The following is a 23780-nucleotide window of genomic DNA, read 5'->3' as shown; positions in this document are numbered from 1 at the left end:
AAAATGCAAATTAAAACCACCTTGAGAATCCATCTGTCTCCCATCAGAATGGCTATCATAAAAAAAAAAAAAGACAACAAATGTTAGTGCGGATGCAGTAAAAGAGCATCTTCTGTAGGGTTGGTGGGAATTTATTCTGGTACAGACATTGTGAAAATCAGATTGGAGGAGGTTCTTGAGACAGCTAAAAATAGATTTCTCATATGGTCAAGCTATAGCAATCCTAGGTATATAACCCTTCTGACTCTTCTCATTCCCTTAGAGATACTTGAATAACTATGTTTATTTCTGCTCTATTCAAAATAGCTAAGAAATGGAACCAGCCCAGATATACACACACAGATGAATGAATAATAAAGATGTGGCACATCTACAAAATGGAGTTTTACTTAGTGGTAAAGAAAAGTGAAATTTGCAGGGAAATGGATGGGCCTGCAAAGGATTATACTAAGTGAGGTAACCCAGGCAAAAAAGCCAAATGCTTTATGTTCTATATTATATGTGGATCCTAGCTACAAATGTATAGACTTGTGAGTGACCTAGAAAGAAAAATCAGTAGAAGCCCAAAAGGTAGAAAAAGGCTATAAGTGAGGGAGGGGATTTAATCAAAACCCAATATATTCTGAATACATTTAAAAATTGGCTGTTTTGAATAACGTCACAGTCAGAAACCATAGTTTGTTTCTACAAAATTTTCAGTGCAATGCATGGGATGCCTCTCAGTGAGTTGTTGCTCAGGGAGGTCGCTGTTGCCTCCAAAACATTATAGGCTATTGCTAAGGCCCTTGAGTTTTTAATGCGAAATTGATGGTAAGACCCTATTGGTGAAGACTTCACATGCCTGACAGGCAGAGTCAAAATGAAGTCAAGCAGGTGTTGAACAGAAAATCTTCTCCCTTTATGGCCAGCCAACTGAAAGCTGGAAAAGAATGTAGTATATGCAGCCTGATGGGAAAGGGAAGTCATCAGTGGTGAAAACAGTGGACACTGGAAGCATTCCGATTGGACGGATAGCCAAAGTGAATGAATGAGTGCAGTAACAACATGTCTGCTCTGGTGAAAACCATCTGCTCTACAACTGCACTGAAAACCCACTATGTGGGAGGGAATACATGCTGGTACTTGTATTACCTCCAACATAGGATAAATCCGGGTGTTATCTGGATAAAAGCATATATTACTCTAACCAAATAACCTAAAAGCATACACTTAATGTTCATACTCACACATTAATGCTACTCTCACTCTGGTTACAGAAACTTCTCTTTTCAGAATGCGACCATTATCGGGATGACCCAAAAGGCAATACACCCCTGAGAGAAAAAGGATGGAAGAGAGTCCAGCATTGAAACACCAGACACCCTCCAAGGCTCATGGTCAGTTTGGAAAGAGGTGGCAGGATGAATGTAAGAGCCAAAGGAAGAGTACCACTCTTTATATGCAACCCTCCAGACAGAATTTGGCTTCCATATCCAATGCTTTGCTGTGTGTAGCAATAACTACACAAGACTGTCACAGCAAGAGCAAAAGTTAATGACATTAAGTCAAAAGAGACTAATGGAGAATGGCAGGTGGCATGTCAGAGAGCAGAGTTAAGAAAAAAAAAGTGGAGGTGGGGTGAGAAATAGTATGAGTATGATTTCTTGTCTGTAAGTGTAGAAGTTGACAATAAAAGTCTATCTTAAAAATAAGATTTCATAATTTTTCTAAAAGTTTTTTATCTTTTCTAGGCTCATTTCTGTTATTTTTGAAACAGTGTGTCCTGGATTCTAGGCTGAAGATAATCTTGAGATTAATATCGTGCTTTTTTTTTTTTTTTTTTTATCTCCCGATTGTTGGGAATAGAAGCATGGCCAATTACACTTTACTTATAGAACGCCAGGGTTCCCAGCGGTGGCTTTATGTATACTAGGCAAGCACCCTACCATGTCAGCTACATTTCAGTCTGTTCTTTTTATTTTGTCATATTGGGTCTTGCTCTATAGCCAGGGTTATTCTTGAAAACATACCTGTCCTCTTGCCTCAGGTTCCAACTTCTGGGATTACAAGTGTGAAGCCATCACATTATTCTACATTAGATTTTATAGGAGGTTTTCTTTTTATACTGTGCTATGCCTCTTTAGTGAAGCTAGTAACCCATGAGTTCCAGGGATTCTTGCTTCTACTTCCTGTCTTAAGTCATCATGCAGGGATTATACATACACTCTACAAAATCTGACTTTATTTGGTTTGGTGGGATCCTCATCTTAGTTATTAGGCTTTATACCAAATGCACTTATATTTTGGGCCAATCTCCTTAGTCCCACTATCAACTATATTTTCCAGCTGGAAAATGGAGAGATAAATACGAAATTATTATCCTATATTGAAAATATGCTGACAGCAAGATGTTCACAAAAGAATGTAGCACTTTGCTGTGTAAATGCCATCACCATCTCAAAGTATCTGGATGAATCACTGCACTGACCATAAAAGGTTCATTTTTGCTTTCTTTTTGGTGATTCAGTGTGTCATTCAAGCCCAGGGTGACTCGGATTCACTTGGTAGTCCTGGACTGTGCCTGGAACTCATGGAGTTCATCCTCATAACATTGCCTCCCTAGTGCTTGGGTGAAAGGCATGCACCAACACAACACACTACAAAAATCTCATTGCCGTAATTGCTTAAAACCATTTGGTCCTTGTTTTTCAGAGTAAAGAAATGCAGGTACTTGTTTCAACCTATGTTTCCAGTGTACTCTAGCCTGATCCTTTATGATAACAGTACAACACTATGCTTCAGTAACTAGAATAGTGTGCATTTTGATTTTTGCACAGCAGGTATTTAGACTGTAAACGTGTCTACCTCACCAATGTTCAGAAGGGTTCTGGGATCAAATAACTGAGGCATTACAGACTTGGAGAGGAAAAAAAAGGCAGGTGCTTTTAACCTTGAAAGTCAAATAGTTTACTGTTATATATCACTTCACTTGGATTAAAACAATTAAGGCTCCTTGGACAGCAGGAATAAGCAAGATTCTTCTGGATTCTGGCATCTGTAAGGAAATGAGAATAAAAAAGTTCTTATGTCCTTTAATTGAATAGTATCAGCCATATCTGACACACATACAACTCACCTACTTCTAAATGTCTGCGTTAGGTGTCCATTGTGGATAACAGAAAAATACCAACAGGCATCTGGACCTTTCCTCTTTAGTACAACTGTATACATGGAACTTGCTAACTGAATTAAAATCTACGCAGCCATCAATTTACACATTTCATCTGAAACTGTGTGTTTTCAAATTTCAATAAGTGAGGAGATATGACCCTAGGAACTTTTCAAGTAGCCGTATTTGCTCATTAACAAAATAACATATATAAGTGTTTTCTTAGATATAATTTTTAAAGTCAATATTCCATGGAAAAGATGACTCTTTATTTACGTTTGTCTGTTTGCTTGTGTTTGTCTGTGTGTGCCCATGTGTGTGTTCTTATGTGTTTGTATTGTGTGCATGCCAGGATTTCTTGCTAATGAAAATGAAGAGCATGTGCTTGTGCCCACTTTAACATTTGGCTTTATATGGTTTGTTGGAGAACTAAATCTGGCCCAACAGGTTACCATCTAGAGCCTTTAGCTGCTGAGCTTTCTCCCCACACAGCATGTAATTTTCTGAAAGGGGTATAACAGGAGGATCTTTTGTGGACTAGGCTGTCCTCAAATTTATAAAACCAAGGACAATCTGCAACTCCTCCTTTCCTCCAGCTTGTACATCCCTGAGTTTCAGATTAGTTTTGTGTCATCACATCCAGCTTTTAATTTTTGTTTACTTTTTGGTAAATGTAGAGAGAGGAAGACACATCAACGCATGCCACAGACTGCTGCCACATCAATGAAATCCAGATTCACATGTCACAGATATGTATAGTGTTCTGTGGATACTGAGGCATCAAGCCCTAGATATAAAGCTATGTGAGGATGTGGCTTTAACTGTTGGACAACCTCTCCAGAACACATCTAGTTTTTCACACTTGCTCCTTGGAAAGTAAATCGTACTTCCACTTCTATTATATCCTTCCAGAAAGCTAGAGAATTCTGTTAAAATTATTTTTAAAAAGCTTCATTTATTTTAACTAAGATGATGCAAAGTTGCTGGATACAGTGGAGCCACATATAATGTCAGTATTCAGGGACATGTTAGCTTTAACATCTTTAGTTCAAAGCCAATGTGCACAGTAAGATACTACCTCTGAATTAAAAAGAAAATTCTTACCAAACAATGGCAAATTTCCTGTCAATTCTTGACTTTCATAGAAAAAGAACTTTTCATAGTAGAAGAGCATAGAGTTCAATTCAAAGGGCAAATGTCTGGACTTGACTTTACCTGGAGAAACTTCTAGGTTTTCACTGTCAGAGGTGCTTTCAAAAACTGAATAGAATTCTATGGTCTGATCACTAAATAACTAGTGAAGCATATCAGAAAGGAATTCATAGTTCACTTTTTACCCAGCACTATACAATATATGGTTCCTTCTTATTTTTTTCTTTCTCCCTTAACTCTTCTTCCTCTTCTCTCCTCCCTTATTCCTTCTCTTTTTCTTCTCCTGCTGCTTCTTGTTTGTTCTTTGCAAGAAGCATCTTACTCTATCATAACTGGCTTAGGATATATTATGTGGTTGTACGTTTGGCACATACTCATGGAGTTATCCGTACTTCTTCCTAATGAATGAGTGCTGGGATTGGAGCCATAAGACACTCCATCCGGCTACAATTATAATTTAACTACTAAATGCTAGTTCATTCAGATCAAGGCCATAATTTAGGCTATATACTTTAAAAAGTACGTATCCCAAGCTTTAATTTGGCATCATAATCTGAAAGAAAATACAATCCAAAATTCATTAGGCCCAGTTAAGTCTAGTTCCCACCCGAAAACACAGTAAAATGGAATCCACGTACTTGTGAAAGATGTTCACTTACTGTCCATATCCACCTATGAATACAAAATTTCCGCCTTAACATACCATGCCAAGTGAAATTTACTCCATTCTCAATGTGTACAAAACACATATTAACATTTTTTTGTTATACAGCGTAACAACATTAAAATATATCAAAATTAGTGAAACGATAACACTTCAAGTACAAGGAAAATAGTTCTTTACCTATCAAGCTTTTGAGACAGTAACACAGAAGCATTGTTGGGCCTTGAATTCCTGATCCTTCTGCATCAGCTTCCCAAGTGCTAAAATTCCAGGTATATGCTAACATGCCTGGCTCTACTAAGCCTTTTTTTCACAGGTCTCTGGTATGTGTATGAGGTGTATGTACACGTGTCATGCCTTGTGCATATGTATGCAGATCATGGAGAATTTTTGGTGTCTTCTATTCATCTGCATGACTTTTTAAATGGAGTCATATAGAAACTGAAGCTGCCATTTTTGGTCATACTGGCTAACAAGTGAGACTGACCAATTCTTCAGTCTCCACTCCACAAAAGGACTGATATCACACCTGTACGTGGACATAGCCAACAGTTTGTGTGGATGCTGGGGTACAGAACTCAAGGAAAATCAGACCCTTAGGTCTCATGTGCACATGTTCTTACCCAATGAGCCATTCCCATAGTTCTCTCTGTAAGTCTTTTGGAATCTCATTTTGTGATTTCATAGTTTTGGGAAATAAAAATACATAACAAAGGAGATGTTTAAAGGCAATCCTTTATTCACTCAAAATTTAGGTCAACTAATAAAGACTTAAAGGGAGTTTGGATGTCAAAGTAACATTAGAAAGTGTATTAGGGGCTCGAGAGCTGACTGCTGTAAGTACTCTCTGTGCAGACATAAAAGTCTCAAGAAGGCTGAAACTGCCCAAGTTACAGTCTCCAGAATCCGTACAAAACATCTAGGTGTGGTCATGTGTACCTGTAACCACAGTACTGCAAAGGGAGCAGAGACCAAGAAGTGGCCTCGCTGCTGAAATGCAGCATGTTTGACTGGAGCGAGGCACCCAACATTCTGCTGTGGCCAACACAGTGAAACAGTGTAGAAGCATTTTCCTGTATGTTACTTACTGTTTTTCCATGGCAGAGTCTTTGGAACTTGCTTGTCTGAAGCCAGATTACTTTTATGTTCCATAGCTATGTTGCCTGCAGGACTACATAATGAAGCAAGCAAAGAAGAAGAATACCATTATGTCAGCATATCCATATTTTTCTGATAGGCTCACTTCAGTTCTCAGAATGTGAATTTAATCTCACTTAAAAACCACCTACTTTATCTGAAATGCAAATACATTTCCAGCAACTTTTATTCTATTTCCACTTCTCTGGAACGTTCCCCATTCTGCATAATCATTAGGATGGGACCAAATGTTTCATTTGCTAGAAATTTAGGTTAACAATAACAACATCCACTGTCTTGTTGTTGAATGGCAGGATCATTAATTCAATATATGTGAAAATAATATACCATTACATGGAAAATGCCAAACGTCAGGGCTGTAGAGGAGCATTAGTAGTTAAGCTGCTTGCCTCAGAACGGTAAGGACTCATATTTGAATCCCCAGTACCCTCTATCACCAGATGCACATGATCATGTATGCATGTGGAGTTCATTTTCCGTGGATGGAGGCCCTGGCATGCCCAAGTATTTTAACTTTTTCTCCCCCTCCCTGTGCCCTTTATCTGTATGTTCCCCATTCTACAGTGAATAAAGACAATATTAAACACTGGTGATAAAAGCATCATAGTACTGAGGCAAATTCACATTTGTAACTGGTAGAATTCATCTTTCAGGTTTTCTATATTGCTGATGGAAAACAGCATGCCCCTAAAAATTATCAACAGAGCCGAGCAAGGTGGCAAGTGCCTTTAATCATAGCCCTCGGTAGGCAGAAGAAGAATCAGCGAGTTTGAGGCCTGAGACTACACAGTTAGTTCCATGTCAGCCTGCACTAGAACAAGTACTTACCAGAAAATACAAAAACTAACTAACTAAACAAATGAAATACAGTGAATATTATCAACTCACTTCAGTAACCCAGAAACAAAAATTTAGCATTTCATGTTCATGAACATAAATACAAAGAACACATGGTAGCACACAACATAAATCCCAGCACTGGGAAGGCAGTGCTGTGTTGATTGCCATGTTTTAGGCCACAGAGTACTACAGCTGAGTTCAAGGTCAGCCTGTGCTAGATTGAGAGTGTGCCTCACAAAATAAAAAAGAAATATGTTGATAAATATCTGGCCTCTAATTCCAGGAATTGTGGTACATGTCTTCAAACCCAGCACTCAGGGGTTAGAGATAAAAGGATTTCTCTGAGCTCAAGACCAATGTGGGAGTATTCCTTCAAGTTCAGCCTGGAATAGAGTGAGACACTACCCAGAAAAACCAAAGAAAACGAGAAACAGGAAAAAGGAAACAAACAAACAAACATAAGATTAAAAAAGGACAATTTTATTCATTTGTTTTCAAATACGAATATAGTTTGAGCTTTGTTTGGAACTATTCTTTTGTGTTTAAAGCTGGGAAATGACAAATCTGAGGTAGGAACTGGTTATAAAAAAAAGTAAGTATGAAGACTAATGATTTTCTTTCTTACCCAATAAATAATAATAAATACACTGGATTTACCAATCTCAAACTACTTCAAAGTCTCCACTCCAGCAGAATCTGTCTGCAATAAAAATGACTCAAATGGAATTGCTATAAAATTCCTTCTGGAGACATGATGTACAAACCCTTATGGTTACATTTTTGGAGATCAGAGGTTGGCAATGGGTGTCTTCCTTGAGGATTTTTCACTTTACTTACTGTGCCAGGATCATTCACTTGAACCCACAGATTTCTTCTCCCTCAGTTTGCTCTAAGAACCCTGTCTTTTCCTCCTGAGCCCGTAGACTGCAAACCAGTGGCTATATTTACTGGTATTTATATGGGTGCCGGGAAATAACAAGTATGCTTCACATGACTGTGCTGTAACAACTTATCTTCTTCTCACATTTTGCATAGGACTTTGTTAACAATCCAAATGTGGCAAAAAAAAAGAAAGAAAGAAAGAAAGAAAGAAAGAAAGAAGGAAGGAAGGAAGGAAGGAAGGAAGGAAGGAAGGAAGGAAGGAAGGAAGGAAGGAGAAAGGAAGGAACGAGAAAGGAAGGAAGGAAGGAAGGAAGGAAGGAAGGAAGGAAGGAAGGAAGGAAGGAAAGAAAGAGGCAACCATGTCTCAAGAATACCAGCTACTGGTATGGGTAGGTGGCTCCACAGTTAATAGGCATTTGTTTGCTTAGCTTGCTTTCCCAGTTTCAATTCCTCAGTACTCATATAACATAAATCCAGATGTGCAAAGTAGCACATAGATGTAGACATTGTTTTGCATGGTAAGAAGTCCTGCTGCTCCCATTCTCAAATATTCTCTTTGACAATAAATAAACAATTTAAAGAACTTACAAAACAAAACAACCAAGAGTGCCTACTTGTACTGCTCCTTGTTAACACAATAAGGTGACATTTTTGTGCTTTTACTGATAAGTACAAAGGCTATGATCTTGTATCAAGAAAGAAATAGGGAAAAAATACCACTAAAATTACCTGTAGTAGATAACCAATCAAACATCATCACCACGGAAAGATTGTGGTCTTTCCCTTTCCTTGCCTTGTCTCTTGCTCTGCCTTGGCTCTTTCCTTCCTTGCCTCCTGAATTATGTTGCCACTTTGTTGCTTTGCCTCTTTATTTCCTTTCCTCTTGTATTAACTTGCCCCTTTCTTTCCCTCATGTCTTGCCTATTACCTTGCCTCTTGCCTTGCCTTCCCCTTGTCTTGAATTGCCTTCTCCCTTGTCATGCCTTGAATGACGTATCTTGCCATACCCCTTCCCTTACCTTGTGCCTTGACTTGCCTCTTGTCTTGCCTTGCTTCTTGCCTTGACATTCCCTGCCTTGTCACTTGCTTTGCCTTGCCTTGCCTTGCTTCTTCCCTTGACATTCTCTGCCTTGTCATTTGCCTTGCCTGGCCTTGTCTCTTTCCTGACCTCTTGTATTATCTTGCCTCTTCCATCCCTTTGACTCTTGCCTCAGCTTGCCTTGGCTCTTGACTTGCCTTGCTCCCTTCTTGCCTTTCCTTACTGTGCCTGGGCACTAGTCTTGAGTTCTCTGTCCTGACCTCTTGCTTCTCCTGGCATTTTGCCTTCACTTTTGCTTTGCCTCTTGCATCTTGCCTTGACTCTGGCCTATTGCTTTGACTTGCATCTTGATTTCATTTCCTCTTGCCCTTCCATCCTTTCCTTTTCCTTCTTTTTCTATCATTCTTTTTTTGTTTCTGATTTCCTATCTTTCTTTTGTTTTTGTAATGGAGCACATAGATTTTGGGAAGTAGGAGGGAGAGTAAGACCAATTCATTTACCATTTATTGTCACAGAACCCAGTTCTACCCCAGATAAATGGGGTGGTGTTATTCTCTTCAGCCAATTCTGCCAAAGGAAGCAAAAATTCATTTATTATAACCAACATTATACAAAATTATTGTTCATTTTAGGAAGAGTAATACTACCTCTAAGTTTGTAATGAAAGTAAAACTTGACCAATTACCCCCCATCTGCCATAAGCAGGAATTTAATTAAAGGGTATAAACACAGAGCAATACAGAATATTAACCATGCCTCATATCCTGCAAACACAGTTATCACAATAGAATTTACAATAGAAAGCTGATGTCAAGAAGTGCTTTTGCCAGTAAAGAGGCATAGGTTATTCTACATGTTTGCATGGTGACACAAATGAGCTCAATTGGGGTCTCTTGAAAAATAGTAAGGCTTTTGAACAACATAGTGCAGTAAAAAAGTTAATAAATAAAGGAAAAATTTCCTTCTGTCTTAAGCAAATGACTTGAAATTTACATATGTTGAAGAAAAAGATATAAAGGCATTTACCTTGATCCCAGTCTTCGTCACAAGGAGGGTACTGCAATGTGTTCTTGGACAGAGTGTCCTGTCCAGAGTTCCTGGTTGGGTTGACTATAAGACATGAAATTTACATATAAACGACAGATTGCCAAGTTCCTGTGCAAAAGGCACTACAGCCTTAAAAGGCTGCTTTGTTAAAAACATGGTTAGAACAAAAGTTGCCAAGATAAAAAAAAGGAAACAGAGTCAAAGACAAACATCACACACAAATCACTAAAAGAAACACATAGAAATTGATAAAGATATCTAGATATAAAAATAAGCATATATATATATGTATATGTATATGTATATGTATATGTATATGTATATGTATATGTATATATATATAGAGAGAGAGACAGACAGAAAGATATGGCAGCCTTTAATCCTGTTTAGTGTGCAGGTCTCTATGTAGCCAAGGATGACATGGAATTCCTTGGTCCTCAAGCCTCCACCCTGATGGCTGAGATTACAGGAAAATGTGTTCACAGAAGATTCATTTTATGCCAGGGATCAAGTAAGAACTTTGTGCATATTAGGCAAGCACTTTATAAACTTAGCTCATAACCAGCCCCAAGAATATGATTCAAACTGTTCAGAAGAGAAAATAATCTGATCACCTAACTTACAAAAATCTTGGAGATAGACAATATATTATTTTTTTTAAAGGTGAAGGCAGAATTCTGAACACAATGGAGCAAGAAGTACATGTGAATGAGTCAGTTGTAGTTTGGAACCTGTGAACTAGTCAGCCTTACCCACATCCTGTTCTATACAGCACCTGTCATCACATATTGAGATATGATGACTCAGTTCAGTCCTTGGAACCAGGTGACGAGCATTGAATGGACATGTAGCCAATTTTTTTGCAACATCAGGATGGTTCTGTGGAATCAAAATGAAGGGATCGGTTAACTGTTTGGATTTCTTAAAGCCAAGGAAAGTGTATCAGCTTTTTACTACTATTGACTCCTCTCAGGTTTCCCAACAAATGTGCAGCTCAGCTATAGTTGGTATATCCCTAATAGGAAAGTAAGAGGGAACTGTTTATTGATACAAAGCATATGAAGTCATTATTTCAAAATTATCAAGATCTAATTTCCTTTATGATGACTGGGAAGATGGAGACCAAATTTCTATGATTTTACAGAAGTAAACAATCAATTTGAAGTGTATCTTCTCATTTTATTTTTCTTGGTATAACAAGGGTGTCCCAGAAAGTAAATCCTGTAATTACAGAGCTCTGTGCATTTCTATAAAAGGTGATATTCAGAATGGACCATAATGCCAGAACACAGCCCATATGTATGGTTTTCCTGCTACTGTAGTACAATGCATGGGAATATAGCTGTTTTATGTACCTGGCTGCAGAGGATACAGATGAGTGGCTTTTCACAGATTTATACAGGGACACATTTTTTAAATAATACAAAAAGGCTCTTATAATTTGGTATTTACACAAGCAAACTCAGGGAAATAGAAAATTCAAATGATAGGGAAAAACATAGGAAAACATTCCTGTATTAAACCAAAATCTTGTGTTGAACTAAAACCAAGGATTTACAATTATCAACCAAATATATTGGAAATTGTATCACCAGTTAAAAATGCACAAAAGATGTGAGCTTGGCCACATATACATTGTTCCTGCTCTGCAAAATAGCCTCTCACTCATGATCATGAAAGCAAAACAAATTACATTCATTGACACACACACAACATACACACACACTCACTCTCTCTCTCTCTCTCTCTCCCCCTCTCTCTGTCTCTGTCTGTCTGTCCATCTGTCTGCCTCTCTCTCTCTCTCTCTCTCTCTCTCTCTCTCTCTCTCTTTCTCTCCATGTATCCAAAGACCATTTGCAATTGTTGAAGCCCTGGCATGCCCATCATATCCTCTCTCTCTCTCCTGAATCCGAAGTTTGTTTAATTGGGAGGAGAATGACAAGTGACAATGGGGTAGGGAAAAGAGAGGGTAATGGTTGAGGGAGTTGATGAAAACATACTATATAATTAAAGGAAATCATCAAAAAAAAAAATTAAGAAAAAGACCTTCAGAAATAAAAACTCAGATAAGGAACATAAATTTGTAACAGGATATATGGGGCAGCTGTGAATTTGAGGCACGTGGATCACTTCATGGTCATCAATGGCACTGAATGTAACATAGGTTTCAGTACCTGAAACAATATTCTAAATAAAAAGACAGAGCTGAGGAGGAGCTTGAGTTAATACAGTGCTTGAGGCACAATGATAAGGACCTAGTGTGGATTACCAACATTCCTGTAAGAGGAAAATGGTGGCACATGATCCCACAGCTTGGAGTTGGTTGGGGGGGGGGAGGTAGAGAGAAGAGATTTCAGGACTTATTATCTACTGAGTCTAATTCATTCTGTGATCTCCAGAATCAGTAAGAAATCCTGCTTCAAGCTAAGGTTGCCAGGTATGGTGATGCATGCCTTACACTCCACCACTCACAAGGAAGGACAAAGCTGGAGGAAACTGTGAGTTTCAGACCAGCCTGGCAGGCAGTTGAAAAGGCTATGACAAGGCCATTCTTTCCCACTCTCAAATAGGAAATACTTACAAAAGATTACTCAAGAGGTACTGTTTGGGAAGGATGTTATTGCCACAACTTGAGGGAAGAAAACCAAAGAGAAATAAACTGATATAATCCCTTGCTGTCACTGTTGGTATTTAACACAGGATGTGACTCACCAAACCATTGTGATATTCATTTAAGTATTTCAATTTGGGGCTGGGAAGATGGACAAACAGTTGAAGATACTTTTTGAAAAGCCTGACAGCCCAGTTTGATTTTTCAGTACCTATGGTAAGCAAAGCATACGGGTCTGAAGACCTGCTGCAATGGACAGATGTGCTGACTTGCATATATACTAAACCCAACTCACAGGTAAATGAGGGAAGAAAGGAAGAAGGGAGAAAAGGAGCAGTAAAAGAGAAATAAGGGCAGGAAGGGGAAAAATAAATCATTTAAGATAAAATTACTTGCACTTTACAAAAATGAATTTTTTTTTTTTTATCTTTTACCTTATGAAAATTCAGAATAAGTCACCTCCATGGTCATGCTATCCCTGTACACACAGTGATCCTTCTGACTGCCTGGATTAAAAGCATATGCCACCACACCAGCTAAATCTACACATGTAAAGCAACTCAAATGTAATGAGAGGGTGAATTATCCTACCTTTTTGCACTTGATAAGGTGATAAGGAAACCTGCAGGCCCTGATGTGGTGATTTTTATCATAAGGGCATTGCAATAGTCTTTCTGGGTCCGGAGATTCCACTGACAGAAAGAGAAGCACAGTGAAATATAAAGCATAATAGGACCTTATGAAATTACCCCCTTATGGACATGTTGGATTTTTCCATAAAATCTATAGAAAATAATAAGTCTAAATAAAACTTAAAGTTGAAATAAAGAGTTACAATTGAAAATATTTATAGCGGTGGGGAATGCATTTAGTACCAGCACTCAGGAGGCATAGATAGGAGGATCACTTGAACTCAAGGCCAGCCTGAGCTAGACAGGGCATTCCAGGTCATCCTGGGCTGGAATACAAACTTACTAGGGAAAAATGAAAGCCAAAACCAACCAAACATAAATAATGAAAACGCAACCATAAAAATCATAAACTGTGTCTCTAAATATCTGATTTGGTAGGATTCCAGGCACCCAAGGCTTTAATACTGAAGCAAACATAAAATGAACCCATCATGGCTAAGGGAAATTTGTGTAAGAGGAGGCTGAAAGAATGTTAGAGCCACACGTCTGGTCATTTTTGCACAGAGACACTGGCTGTTACCCATAACTGATGACTAACCCGACAATGCATGACCCATATTCTCCAACGAGGAGAGTAACTGCGTAGTGTGATGGAGAGGGGTCAGGCTGACAATATTAACAACATGACTGGATACACACCGTGTACATAACTAATTTTTAAAACATTCTCAACTTTAAATTAAAAAAATTCGGGCTGGAGAGATGGCTTAGCGGTTAAGCGCTTGCCTGTGAAGCCTAAGGACCCTGGTTCGAGGCTCGGTTCCCCAGGTCCCACGTTAGCCAGATGCACAAGGGGGTGCACGTGTCTGGAGTTCATTTGCAGAGGCTGGAAGCCCTGGCGCGCCCATTCTCTCTCTCTCCCTCTACCTGTCTTTCTCTCTGTGTCTGTCGCTCTCAAATAAATAAATTAAAAAAAAATTCTCTGGGCCATCATTGAAAGGTAATAATCCCAACATAATCAGCAGTGGTGCTGGTCAAGTTTCAGTTACTGTTTGACTGGATAGTATTTTCTGCTGATTTCCTTTAGTATATGATAAAGTTACACTAAACATCATTACCTTTTCTTTTCAAAACATGATAACTAGGGTCACTTAAGTTCTCTATCTACTCCAACTACATCTTCACACCAGCAAGTTAACACTGGAATGGCGACTGGTGTGCCACTATGTCCACTTTGGCCCTATGCCCTTGCAAACACTCCCCAATCCAACTGGTCCCAGAACAAGCTGAGAATATTTAATCCTTCCTACTACCAGGAATTTATGACATGAACAAAATTGATACAAAAATCTCTGGTATCATTTACATTCTATCAAAGCTCAGAAATATTCATGCATAGAATTTTAAAAATTTCTGTTTTAATTTACTCCGTAAGTATTGCTGGTTACTCTAGGTAACTAATAAATGATCCCATTCCTTTTACCAGATAGGTAATTTTCCTTTTCCTATTTTGGACTATATCATTACCAAACATTTCAAAGGAGAAAAAAGTATCTGCAAACATAATGAAAATAAAACAAAGGAAAATATAGAACCTCCTGAGTGTAAAACAACAGCAGACAGACAGACCTGTCGTATGGGGGAAAAAAGAGGCACTAACCTGTGCCATATTATTGAAACTGTTGGTGAAAAGATAGGCTTACCAGGCTGAACTCCACAACTTAACAAGCTTTGTGAAGGCAGTAAATTAAATGGTTAGGCACACCCTCTGTGAGGAGAGGTGGCATGCTAGGAAAATGCCACTGCCAACTTTGAAGACAGGGATAAAAGTAAGATAAATAATTCACATTTGATTAGAAATATATAAACCAGGTACCTGAAATGGAGAGCAGAACTCAGTGTGGAAATGGAATCACAAAATATACTCTGGCAATCATATTATATTGCATATTTTATATATTATGGCTATTATAATCTTTCAACTCCTCTTCTAGAATGAATGATCCCTGAGACCTGGAAGGCACTTGGTTAGTCTCTATGGGGTGAGCACTTAGCAGTCTGCTTTACAGGCTTCGACGATTTTTTTTTTTTTTTTTTTTTTGCTGTTTTTTTTCTTCTTCTTCTTGTTTTTCTAGTTATACTATTCAAGGCAGAATCAAGCTCTAACCCACTGGGACCTGGAATTTATGATATAGCCTAGCACTCACAGTGGTCATCTGACTTTGGCCTCTTGAATGCAAGGATTAACAGGCAGAGAGAGAGAGGGAGAATGGGCATGGCAGGTATTCTTGCCACTGAAAATGAGCAATAAATTAATTTGCCCCAGTGCCTTTGGCATATGTGGGTACTGGGGAACTGAACCTGAGTCCTTAGTGTTTGAAATCAAGAATTTGTACTGCTGGGCAATCTCCACAGCCCTGAATTTGATGAATTTTGAGTCACTTCAACATCCACCACCATCTCCCTGGAGGTGATTATCAAGATAGCAGTGAGAGTGGTAATCATATCTAATCTTCCACTAAAACTGTAATAATGACTTTTTAAGATTGTTTTGTGTTATCTTTGAGACAGAACCTTGATAAGTACCTCAGCCTGCCCTCAAAGTTCGAATTCCCTTACCTCAGTCTCCGCAGAGTTGGATACACATGTATACAATACCACACATGGCCCTCATACCTCTTTAATAACTTAAGTTTCGCGTGCCTTATATCTGATGAGATCAACCGTGAATAAAGGATGGTGTCATATGTTATGATATACAAAGCATATATTATTTCAAGTTTGACCACTTATATACATGAAGACGATACAGGCCTTCTGTCTCAATGCAGTTCAGAGTGACATTTGAACTTTTCACAACAAACAGCAAACAAAACAGACATCAAAGTACATAAAAACAATTGATATGTTTAAAATCAGCATGCAATACATACTGTAAGTGTCTTCAATGCTGACAGAAAAATACTCAGAGCAAGCACTAGGGAAAGAAATAGCATGTTTCAATGGATTAGCAATGAAATGTATCAAAAAATAGCCATAAGAACTTTAGTAAGTTGTTGAATTAAGACACACAAGTTCATTACAAGAAACCCTTAATGATTTGCAACAAACATGTTCGCTTATTGTATTATTATTTGCACTTTTGAAGCATTTTATCATCCACTCATAATTCATACTGTTGTAATGAAATCTAGGCTTACCAATAGTTACGTCATGTACATTTGCTAGCTTTGGTGACCACTTTTTAGTCTGTTTTAAGGGTTATTGCAACAGCCTTTTTTTTGTCCTAGTATTAGTGTTTGATAATATTTAACTGTAGATAAGGAAAATAACAGCACAGCAATACTACTCTTTTATTTTTTGAATGATCAACCTAAAGAATTAAACTTTTCTTTCAGTTCTTAAAAAATTACAAAAGGGCAGGCCACTTTTGTCTCTCTCTCTCTCTGATATAACAGTGCTGGATGCTAATATAGCAACACTTAACCTATTCGAAATGTTCAGATATGTTCTAGTTTATTTAACAATTCTGTGACTTTAAAAAATTTTAATTTCCAAAAGACTTCTGGTTAAGATGGTTGTGTAGTTGCCATGCTAAAGAAGCCTGGGGGAAGGAGGGAGAGGAACCAAAAAAAAAAAAAAAACCAGCAAAATACTCACTTTTACTAATAATTAAGGTTTGTAGAGAATTGAAATAGCAGTGGAGAAGTAGGAGAGACCCAGAGAATCCAGAGCCTGTACAGGCTGGCAGAAGATGCTCGGGCAGGTCTGCAGGAATGCAGTGTTAGCACGCCACCCAACCTGCAGGCTTGGCTTAAGCCTCAGAAAAAGCCAGGTGAGGGGATTTTCCACTCACACCGGAGCTCTCCTCAAACTCAAGAAACATGAAGGAAGAAGGGCAGTGAACAACGGAGGAGCAGACCACAATGTGGAATAACACGTGGAACAGCTAGAGAACTAGAGCAGCAATGGCAGCCTCCCCTCCCCCACTGCCAGTGCCCAGCTCCAGTGAACAGAGCAGCCTAGCTAAACCTACATGAACCAACACTGAGACCCAAGAAGGAGCAGCATAAGTGAAATACAAATCATCCCAAAATGTAACTGGGATTACACAAGGCCAGTACCTGCCTAATAAACCTGGTATGTAGGCCTGAACCAGAAGTGCTAATGGCACCTCCCATATCAGGATAAATTATATGTTAAACCTGATGGATGGTCAGATTTACCATTTTTAAATAAGTTGTATTTTGGGATTGCTATTTGTTGCTTCTTGATTTATAGTGCCTTTGTTTCCTCTTCTGTTATACATTAGGGAAGGGTCTCACCTGGTCACAAGCTGACTTAGAACCCTCTACAGGCCAGAAATCTTAACCTCCTTACTGTCAGGATTAAGGGAGTGCAATCCCCATCAAAATTCCATTGGCTTTCTTCATGGAAATAGAAAAAACAATCCAAAAATTCATTTGGAATCATAAAAATCCAGGAATACCTAAAATAATACTGTGCAACAAAACTAAGGCTGGTGGTAACATCATACCTGATTTTAACCTATACTACAGAGCCATAGTAACAAAAACAGCATGGTACTGGCACAACAGCAGAAATATAGATCAATGGAATAGAATAGAGGACCTAGATGCAAGACCAGGTAACTATAGCCACCTGATACTCAATAAAAAAGCCAAAAATACTCACTGGAGAAAAGACAGCCTCCTCAACAATTGGTGTTGTGAGGCAACCTTCAGAATGGGAAAGGCAGCTATATATCTGATGAAGGATTAATATCAAGGAGATACAAAGAAATCAAACAAGCCAATTAAAAAAAATGGGCTATGGAGCTAAATAGAGAGTTCTCAAAAGAAGAAATACAGATGGCATATAAGCTTCTAAAAAAATGTTCTACATCCCCAGTCATCAGGGAAATGCAGATTAAAACTACATTGAGATTCCATCTCACACTTGCCAGATTGGCTACCATCATAAAAATAAATGACCGTAAATGCTGGCAGAGATGTGGAAAAAGAGGAACCCTTCTACACTGTTGGTGGGAATGCAATCTGGTCTAGCCATTGTGGAAATTGTTGTGGAGTTTCCTAAAACAGCTAAAAATTGCTATACCATATGACCCAACTATAGTACTCCTACGCATATATCCTAAGAACTCATCTCATTTCCTTAGAAGTTCGTGCTCAACCATGTTTATTGTTTCTCATTTCAAAATAGCTGGGAAATGGAACCAGCCTAGATGTCCCTCAACTAATGAGTGGATAACGAAGATAGGGCACATTGATACAATGGAGTTCTACTCAGCGGTAAAGAAAAATGAAGTTATGAAATTTGCAGGAAAATCGATGGATCTGTATTATACTAAGTGAAGTAACCCAGGCCCAGAAAGCCAAATGCCGCAGCATGTTCTCCCTCATACGTGGATCCTAGCTACAGATGATTCGGCTTCTGTGTGAGAAGGTAAAAAACCTCAGTGGCAGAGGCCAGTAAGCTTAAAAAAAAAACAAGAGATATAAAGGGAAGAGAAAGGAAAGAGGGCTAAGAGTGAGTATCATTTATATGTAAGAAGAAGAATAGATTAATGGGGGTTGAAAAGACCCAAAGTGAGGTCAGGGGAAGAGATTGAGTAAAGGAAAGGTGGAGGGAGGGCTAAACAAAATTAAGGGAATATAAATAAATCATATGGAATCCTCTGGTTTTGGACAATGGAATGCTCAGGAGCCGTAAATCGTTGCTAGAAAAGTTTCAGTGCCAGGGATGGGATACCTTCCAGTGAGTTGTTGGCCAGGGAGGTCCCCTATGCCCTCAAACATTACAGGCCATCGTCGAGGCTCTTGGTTTCCCACCAGGAATCAATGGAAAGACCCAATAGCTAAACTCCACATACGTGGGCTGCAACACCATTGAGAAAATCTCCTGGAATAACCTCCACCATGTAGACAAGCTGACAGAAAGCTGGAAGAAGCCATTCTACATGCAGTTCAATGGGAGAAAGAGAGAGCACCAGTGAAGATACTCAACAGTAGACACTGCAAGTCTTGTAACTGGCCAGCCAGGACAATTGAGCCAAAGGGTAAGATAGGGGCACATCTATCATGGTGGAAACCATCTGCCCTCCAACTGGACTGCAGGCCCGCTCCATGGGAGGGTATATATCCTTGATACTGAAAACTTAAAACAGGAGTAGTCATGAGCCCTAGGGGTGTAACATCTGCTTTTGGACACCTTTCGGAGTACATGCATTTAATCCCAGCCTTGGGAGGCAGATAGGAGGTTATTCATGAGTTAAAAGACACCCTTAGACTATATAGTAACATCCAGTTCAGCTGGATTAGTGTAAGATCCTAACACACACACACACACACACACACAAAAAAAAAAAAAAAAAAAAAAAAAAAGCACTGCTAATCCCTGACTTGGGAGGCAAAGATAGGAGTATCCTCAAGATTTAAAAGTCACCCTAGTGTCAGTTAAGGTTAGTGTAAGATCCTAACTCAAAAAAAAGCACTGCTAAGCATCGAGAGAAAGAATGATAATAGGGGTACAAGGGCCTCTTGCCCCTGCCAATGAACTCCAGAAGCATGCTCCACTTTATGTTTGTGGCTTTAGTGTGGTACTGGGAATTGAAAACACACCTCTGGATTTGCAAGTAAACATGACTTCGGAATCATCCTTCCTGCTGCCTCTTTTCCGTGACTCATAAAAGACACAATGCTGCCACACTGATGTTCCGCTGTTCTGGAGTTGATTCCCTTTTCTTTCCCCAGTTTCCTATGCTAAGACGGCAAGAGTTACTTAAGATCTAAGCCCCTCCAGCCACTCATTCCCTCACCACCCTGAAGGGCAATTTATAAACGTGAGGATTTACGAGTTGGTTTGAGTAAGATAGCTCATGCCTTTCTTTCTTTGTTTCAATCTTTCTTTTGGGGATAGGGACTCACAGTCCCCAGTCTGACCCGGAAGTTAGTTTGTAGTCACGGGCCGGCCTCAAATTCACAGCAGTACTCCTACCTGTGCCTCTGCAGGGCTGGGATCAACAGCCAACAGCGTGCGCAACAATGGGCAAATGATCATTGTGCCTTTCACCCAGCATTTAGCAGACAGAAGTAGGAGGAAAACTGTATGTTTCAAGACAGCCTGGGGTACACCACGGGTTTGTCGTCAGTGTGGGCTAGATTTAGACCCGACCTGAAATATATGTATGCGTGCAGTACATAATACACTTCTCAGAAAAGAATTGTAATGCAAATGAGTAAGACTTTTAAAAGCAAAAAGGTTGTGACGACTTGAAAATTCCAATCTTTTCGACTCGAGATGTCCTTTACCAAACATTGTTATTAAATGAACTTTCCGTGGGTAAAGCTGAAGCTGTCTGATGACGGGAAGAAGCGGAGCGTGAGGCTGCTCTGTGACCTCTTAAGGGGGCTGGAGGCCTCCCTCGGGTGAGGATTCCCTTCCCTACAGCCAACACCGAGGAGAGAAACCCCCTTTTCCAACGCAGGCAGGGGCCAGCGATGGGAGCCAATACGGGCAGGCGGGGCAGAGGGTTCCCTAGAACACACTGGAAACAGGTGCGAGAGGTGTCGGAGCGGCGAGCGCTGGCCGCCAACGGTCTGAGCGCCGGAGAGAGCGGCCTTCACAGGCCCGGCCTGAAGAGCAGGGCGGGAAAAGGGAAGAGCGAGAGGAGGAAGGGCCCCGGAAGGTGAGCTCTGTGGAGGCGCTGCCCTGGCTAAGACGCCAGGGCCTTTCTTACCTCAGTGCAGGCGCTCGGACCACAGGCGACTCCGCCCGCAGCCACCGCCACCGCCACGGCCACGGCCACCGCCAAGGAAACGGCCACGGCCACGCGCGTCGTCAGCAACGCCCACTTCCGGCGGCGACACAAAGGCGCGCGCGCGTTCCGTGGCTCGTCCTGTGACGCGTGCCAGCTCCCACAGGCTGGGCCCCGTGCAGCGCGGCGGGCACCCACGGCGCCAGCCCCCTTCCTCGCTGGGTCCGCGTGCGGCCGTCGTCACGTGTGAGGCCTTCGGGCGCGGTCCTCTACGAGGTGAAGCCGCAGCGGTCGTGCGTGGGGCCCGCGCCCCTCCCGGGCGGTGCTGACGCGCACGGCTAAGGAAAGGGAGCTGGCTGGGAAGCAATGGACGCTGTCGGCCTGGGGTGCTCGCTCCAAGTTATTGGTGCAAATGGTCTACTGAGAACCGGCTTCTGAACACAGTTGTTTTGCTCCTGGATGTAGTGGAAATGCTGCAAGTTTTCCCACACTTAGTATTAAGTTGGCTGTAGCTTTGTTGTAAATAGCTTTTATTTTGTTGAGATATGTTCCTTCTGTTCCCTGCTTCTATAATTCTTTTATCATGAAAAGGTGTTGAATTTTGTAAACTTCCTGTTCCACATCTACTGAGATGATAATGTGATTTTGCACTCCAGATCTTTCTTTAAATTATTAACTAGCTTTGTGGTCAGCGAATATGGTTCATTTGGTACCATTGTTAGGCACATCCATGCCCTATCCCCTACCCCTGGCCCCTCCTTGTTGAGGTAGATGGGTCATGCATTCTGGAGTTACCCCAGTGTTATGAGTAGGATATATGTCTCTTCATATCATGCCCAACATGTGGCTGTGACATTCTTTTTGCCCCAGTTCTGCAAAATTTCCTGAGCTATGTTGGGTTCATTTTTGGCCTGCTTCAGTGATGAAGTGTTGGGGGCCTCTGGGTCTCTGGATCTCTGCTTTGGTAGGAGTTGATTTTTCTCTGTGTTTATCTCCTTCTCCCTTGTGCTGGTACCCAGTTCACCAAGAAAACAGCACCCTTCCTTGGCCAATTGGCCAATTGTTTTTAGTTTCAGCTGGGGCCCTTTGGAGGAATGATGGGGTAGTTCTCTCCTTAGGATCTATATCTACCTGAAAAACAGAAGCAGATTCTCCAACAGATAGTGAAGTTAGCACCTAACAAATGAGATAGTCCTTATTTTTGATAGAGAATTTAATAGGTATAGGCCATCTTATAGCCTACGATTGGTGGTGGCTTCATAATGGAGAGCAGGCTTGTGTTTGGATATGGTTCTGATGTGTTTCCCACTTCCATCTATGGGTCCCATACAATAGGGGACCAGTTAGCCAAATCAAGACCAGCTGGTTTCCCACCATGGCTGCATGAGCATCATGACAGTTTATTTGCTGCTAAGTAGGTTAGACCATGAGTTGGTTGGACAGATATTGGTCATTTTCCCCCAGTCGCCCATGTAGCACCACCTTCTGGCACTAGATGTGCTGACTATCTGGAGACTGAGTATCTCCCAGCTTCCAGCCATGCCATTCCATTTTACGTGTTGATCACATACAGTGCCTTCAGCAGTAGGTTCTTACCACTAACCTTTGGTGGGTCATCAAGTACTCTGACAAAAATCTGTCTTTCTTTTAGGAAACCTGATTGGTTTCTCTGATCAAAAGCTCATTGTGAATTAAAGCCCCTTGCTGGTCCTGGGAGTTACATGTAGGTCAGTGCCCACTAAGAAAATGAAGAAAAAAATAACTAATAAAAAGAGTTAGAGAGAAGAGAGAGAGAGAGAGAGAGACAGACAGACAGACAGACAGAGAGAATAAAAGAAGCTGTAGAAGATTAAGGTCACTCTTCATCATGCCCTCTCCAATGTCTTGTGGTTCAGGTGTTCCCTCTAAGGGCCTGGTGAAGGTTCAGACATTTGGTCTGCATTTTAGGATGTAGAATTTTATGATATCATTGCCTTTTGAGTCTAGATTTGTGTTTCCCACCCACTCTCTCCTTCCTATCCTTCCCATCCTATTTTCTAGTCCTTTAGATGCTTGCTGATGTCAGCATCTTGTGTAGATTGAGGTTAGGTCCTGCACATGATTGAGACTATGTGGCGATTTTTATTTCTGTGATTGGGTAAGTTCATTGAGAATGATCTGTTCCAGGTTCAACCATTTTCCCTCAAATTTCATTGTGTCAGTTTTTCTTACTGCTGAATAGAATTCCACTGTGTAGATTAGTTATCCATTCTTCTAGTGATGAACACAGGTTGTTTCAGCTCTTTGCTATTATGAATTGAGCTGCCACAAACATGGTTGAGCACATCTCTCTGGCCTACGGTTTAACAGTTTTATGGTAGATGCCCAGTAAGAAAATAACTGGGTCTGCTGGTATCTCTATCATCAGCTTTTTCAGGATTCTCCATATTTCTTTCCAAAGTGTTAGTACCATCTTAAATTCTCACCGACAGTGGATGAGTATTCCTAATTCTACACATCCTCGCCAGCATTTACTTTCATTTGAATTTTTAATGTTTGCTATCCTTATGGGGGTAAGGTGGAAACTCATAGTTGTTTTAATTTGCATTTCCCTGATGGTTGGGGATGATGAACATTTTCTTAAGTGTGTGTTTGCCATTTGTATTTCTTCCTTGGTAAACTGACTGTTCAGTTCTTTGCCCCATTTTGTGAGTGGGTTGTTTGACCTTTTATTGTTTAGGTTTTTGAGTTCTTTGTAGATTCTACAAATTAGGCCTCTGTTTGTTGGATAATCATCAAATATTTTCTACCATTCTGTGGGTAATCTATTGGTTTTGCTTATTGTGTGCTT

At 40.2% G+C, this 23780-nt stretch overlaps 2 protein-coding genes across 2 annotated transcripts in view; one reads left to right on the top strand and one right to left on the bottom strand.

The window, feature by feature from the left end:
- The window catches only part of LOC101611007 (spartin), a 565832-nt gene that overhangs the window by 273193 nt on the left and 268859 nt on the right, over positions 1-23780 (top strand).
- On the bottom strand, positions 2987-16136 carry LOC123457188 (gametocyte-specific factor 1-like). The gene is made up of 8 exons (XM_045141192.1): positions 16107-16136; positions 13133-13233; positions 10683-10809; positions 9910-9993; positions 9384-9450; positions 6053-6135; positions 4939-4972; positions 2987-3034 (listed from the first exon to the last, which is right to left on the bottom strand). Coding segments are annotated over exons 1-7 (480 nt in total). The 5' UTR covers positions 16108-16136; the 3' UTR covers positions 2987-3034; positions 4939-4955.

The sequence above is a fragment of the Jaculus jaculus genome, assembly GCF_020740685.1.
Source record: "Jaculus jaculus isolate mJacJac1 chromosome Y unlocalized genomic scaffold, mJacJac1.mat.Y.cur SUPER_Y_unloc_2, whole genome shotgun sequence".
Lineage (NCBI taxonomy): Eukaryota > Metazoa > Chordata > Mammalia > Rodentia > Dipodidae > Jaculus > Jaculus jaculus.
This window is presented reverse-complemented; position numbering and strand designations above follow the sequence as displayed.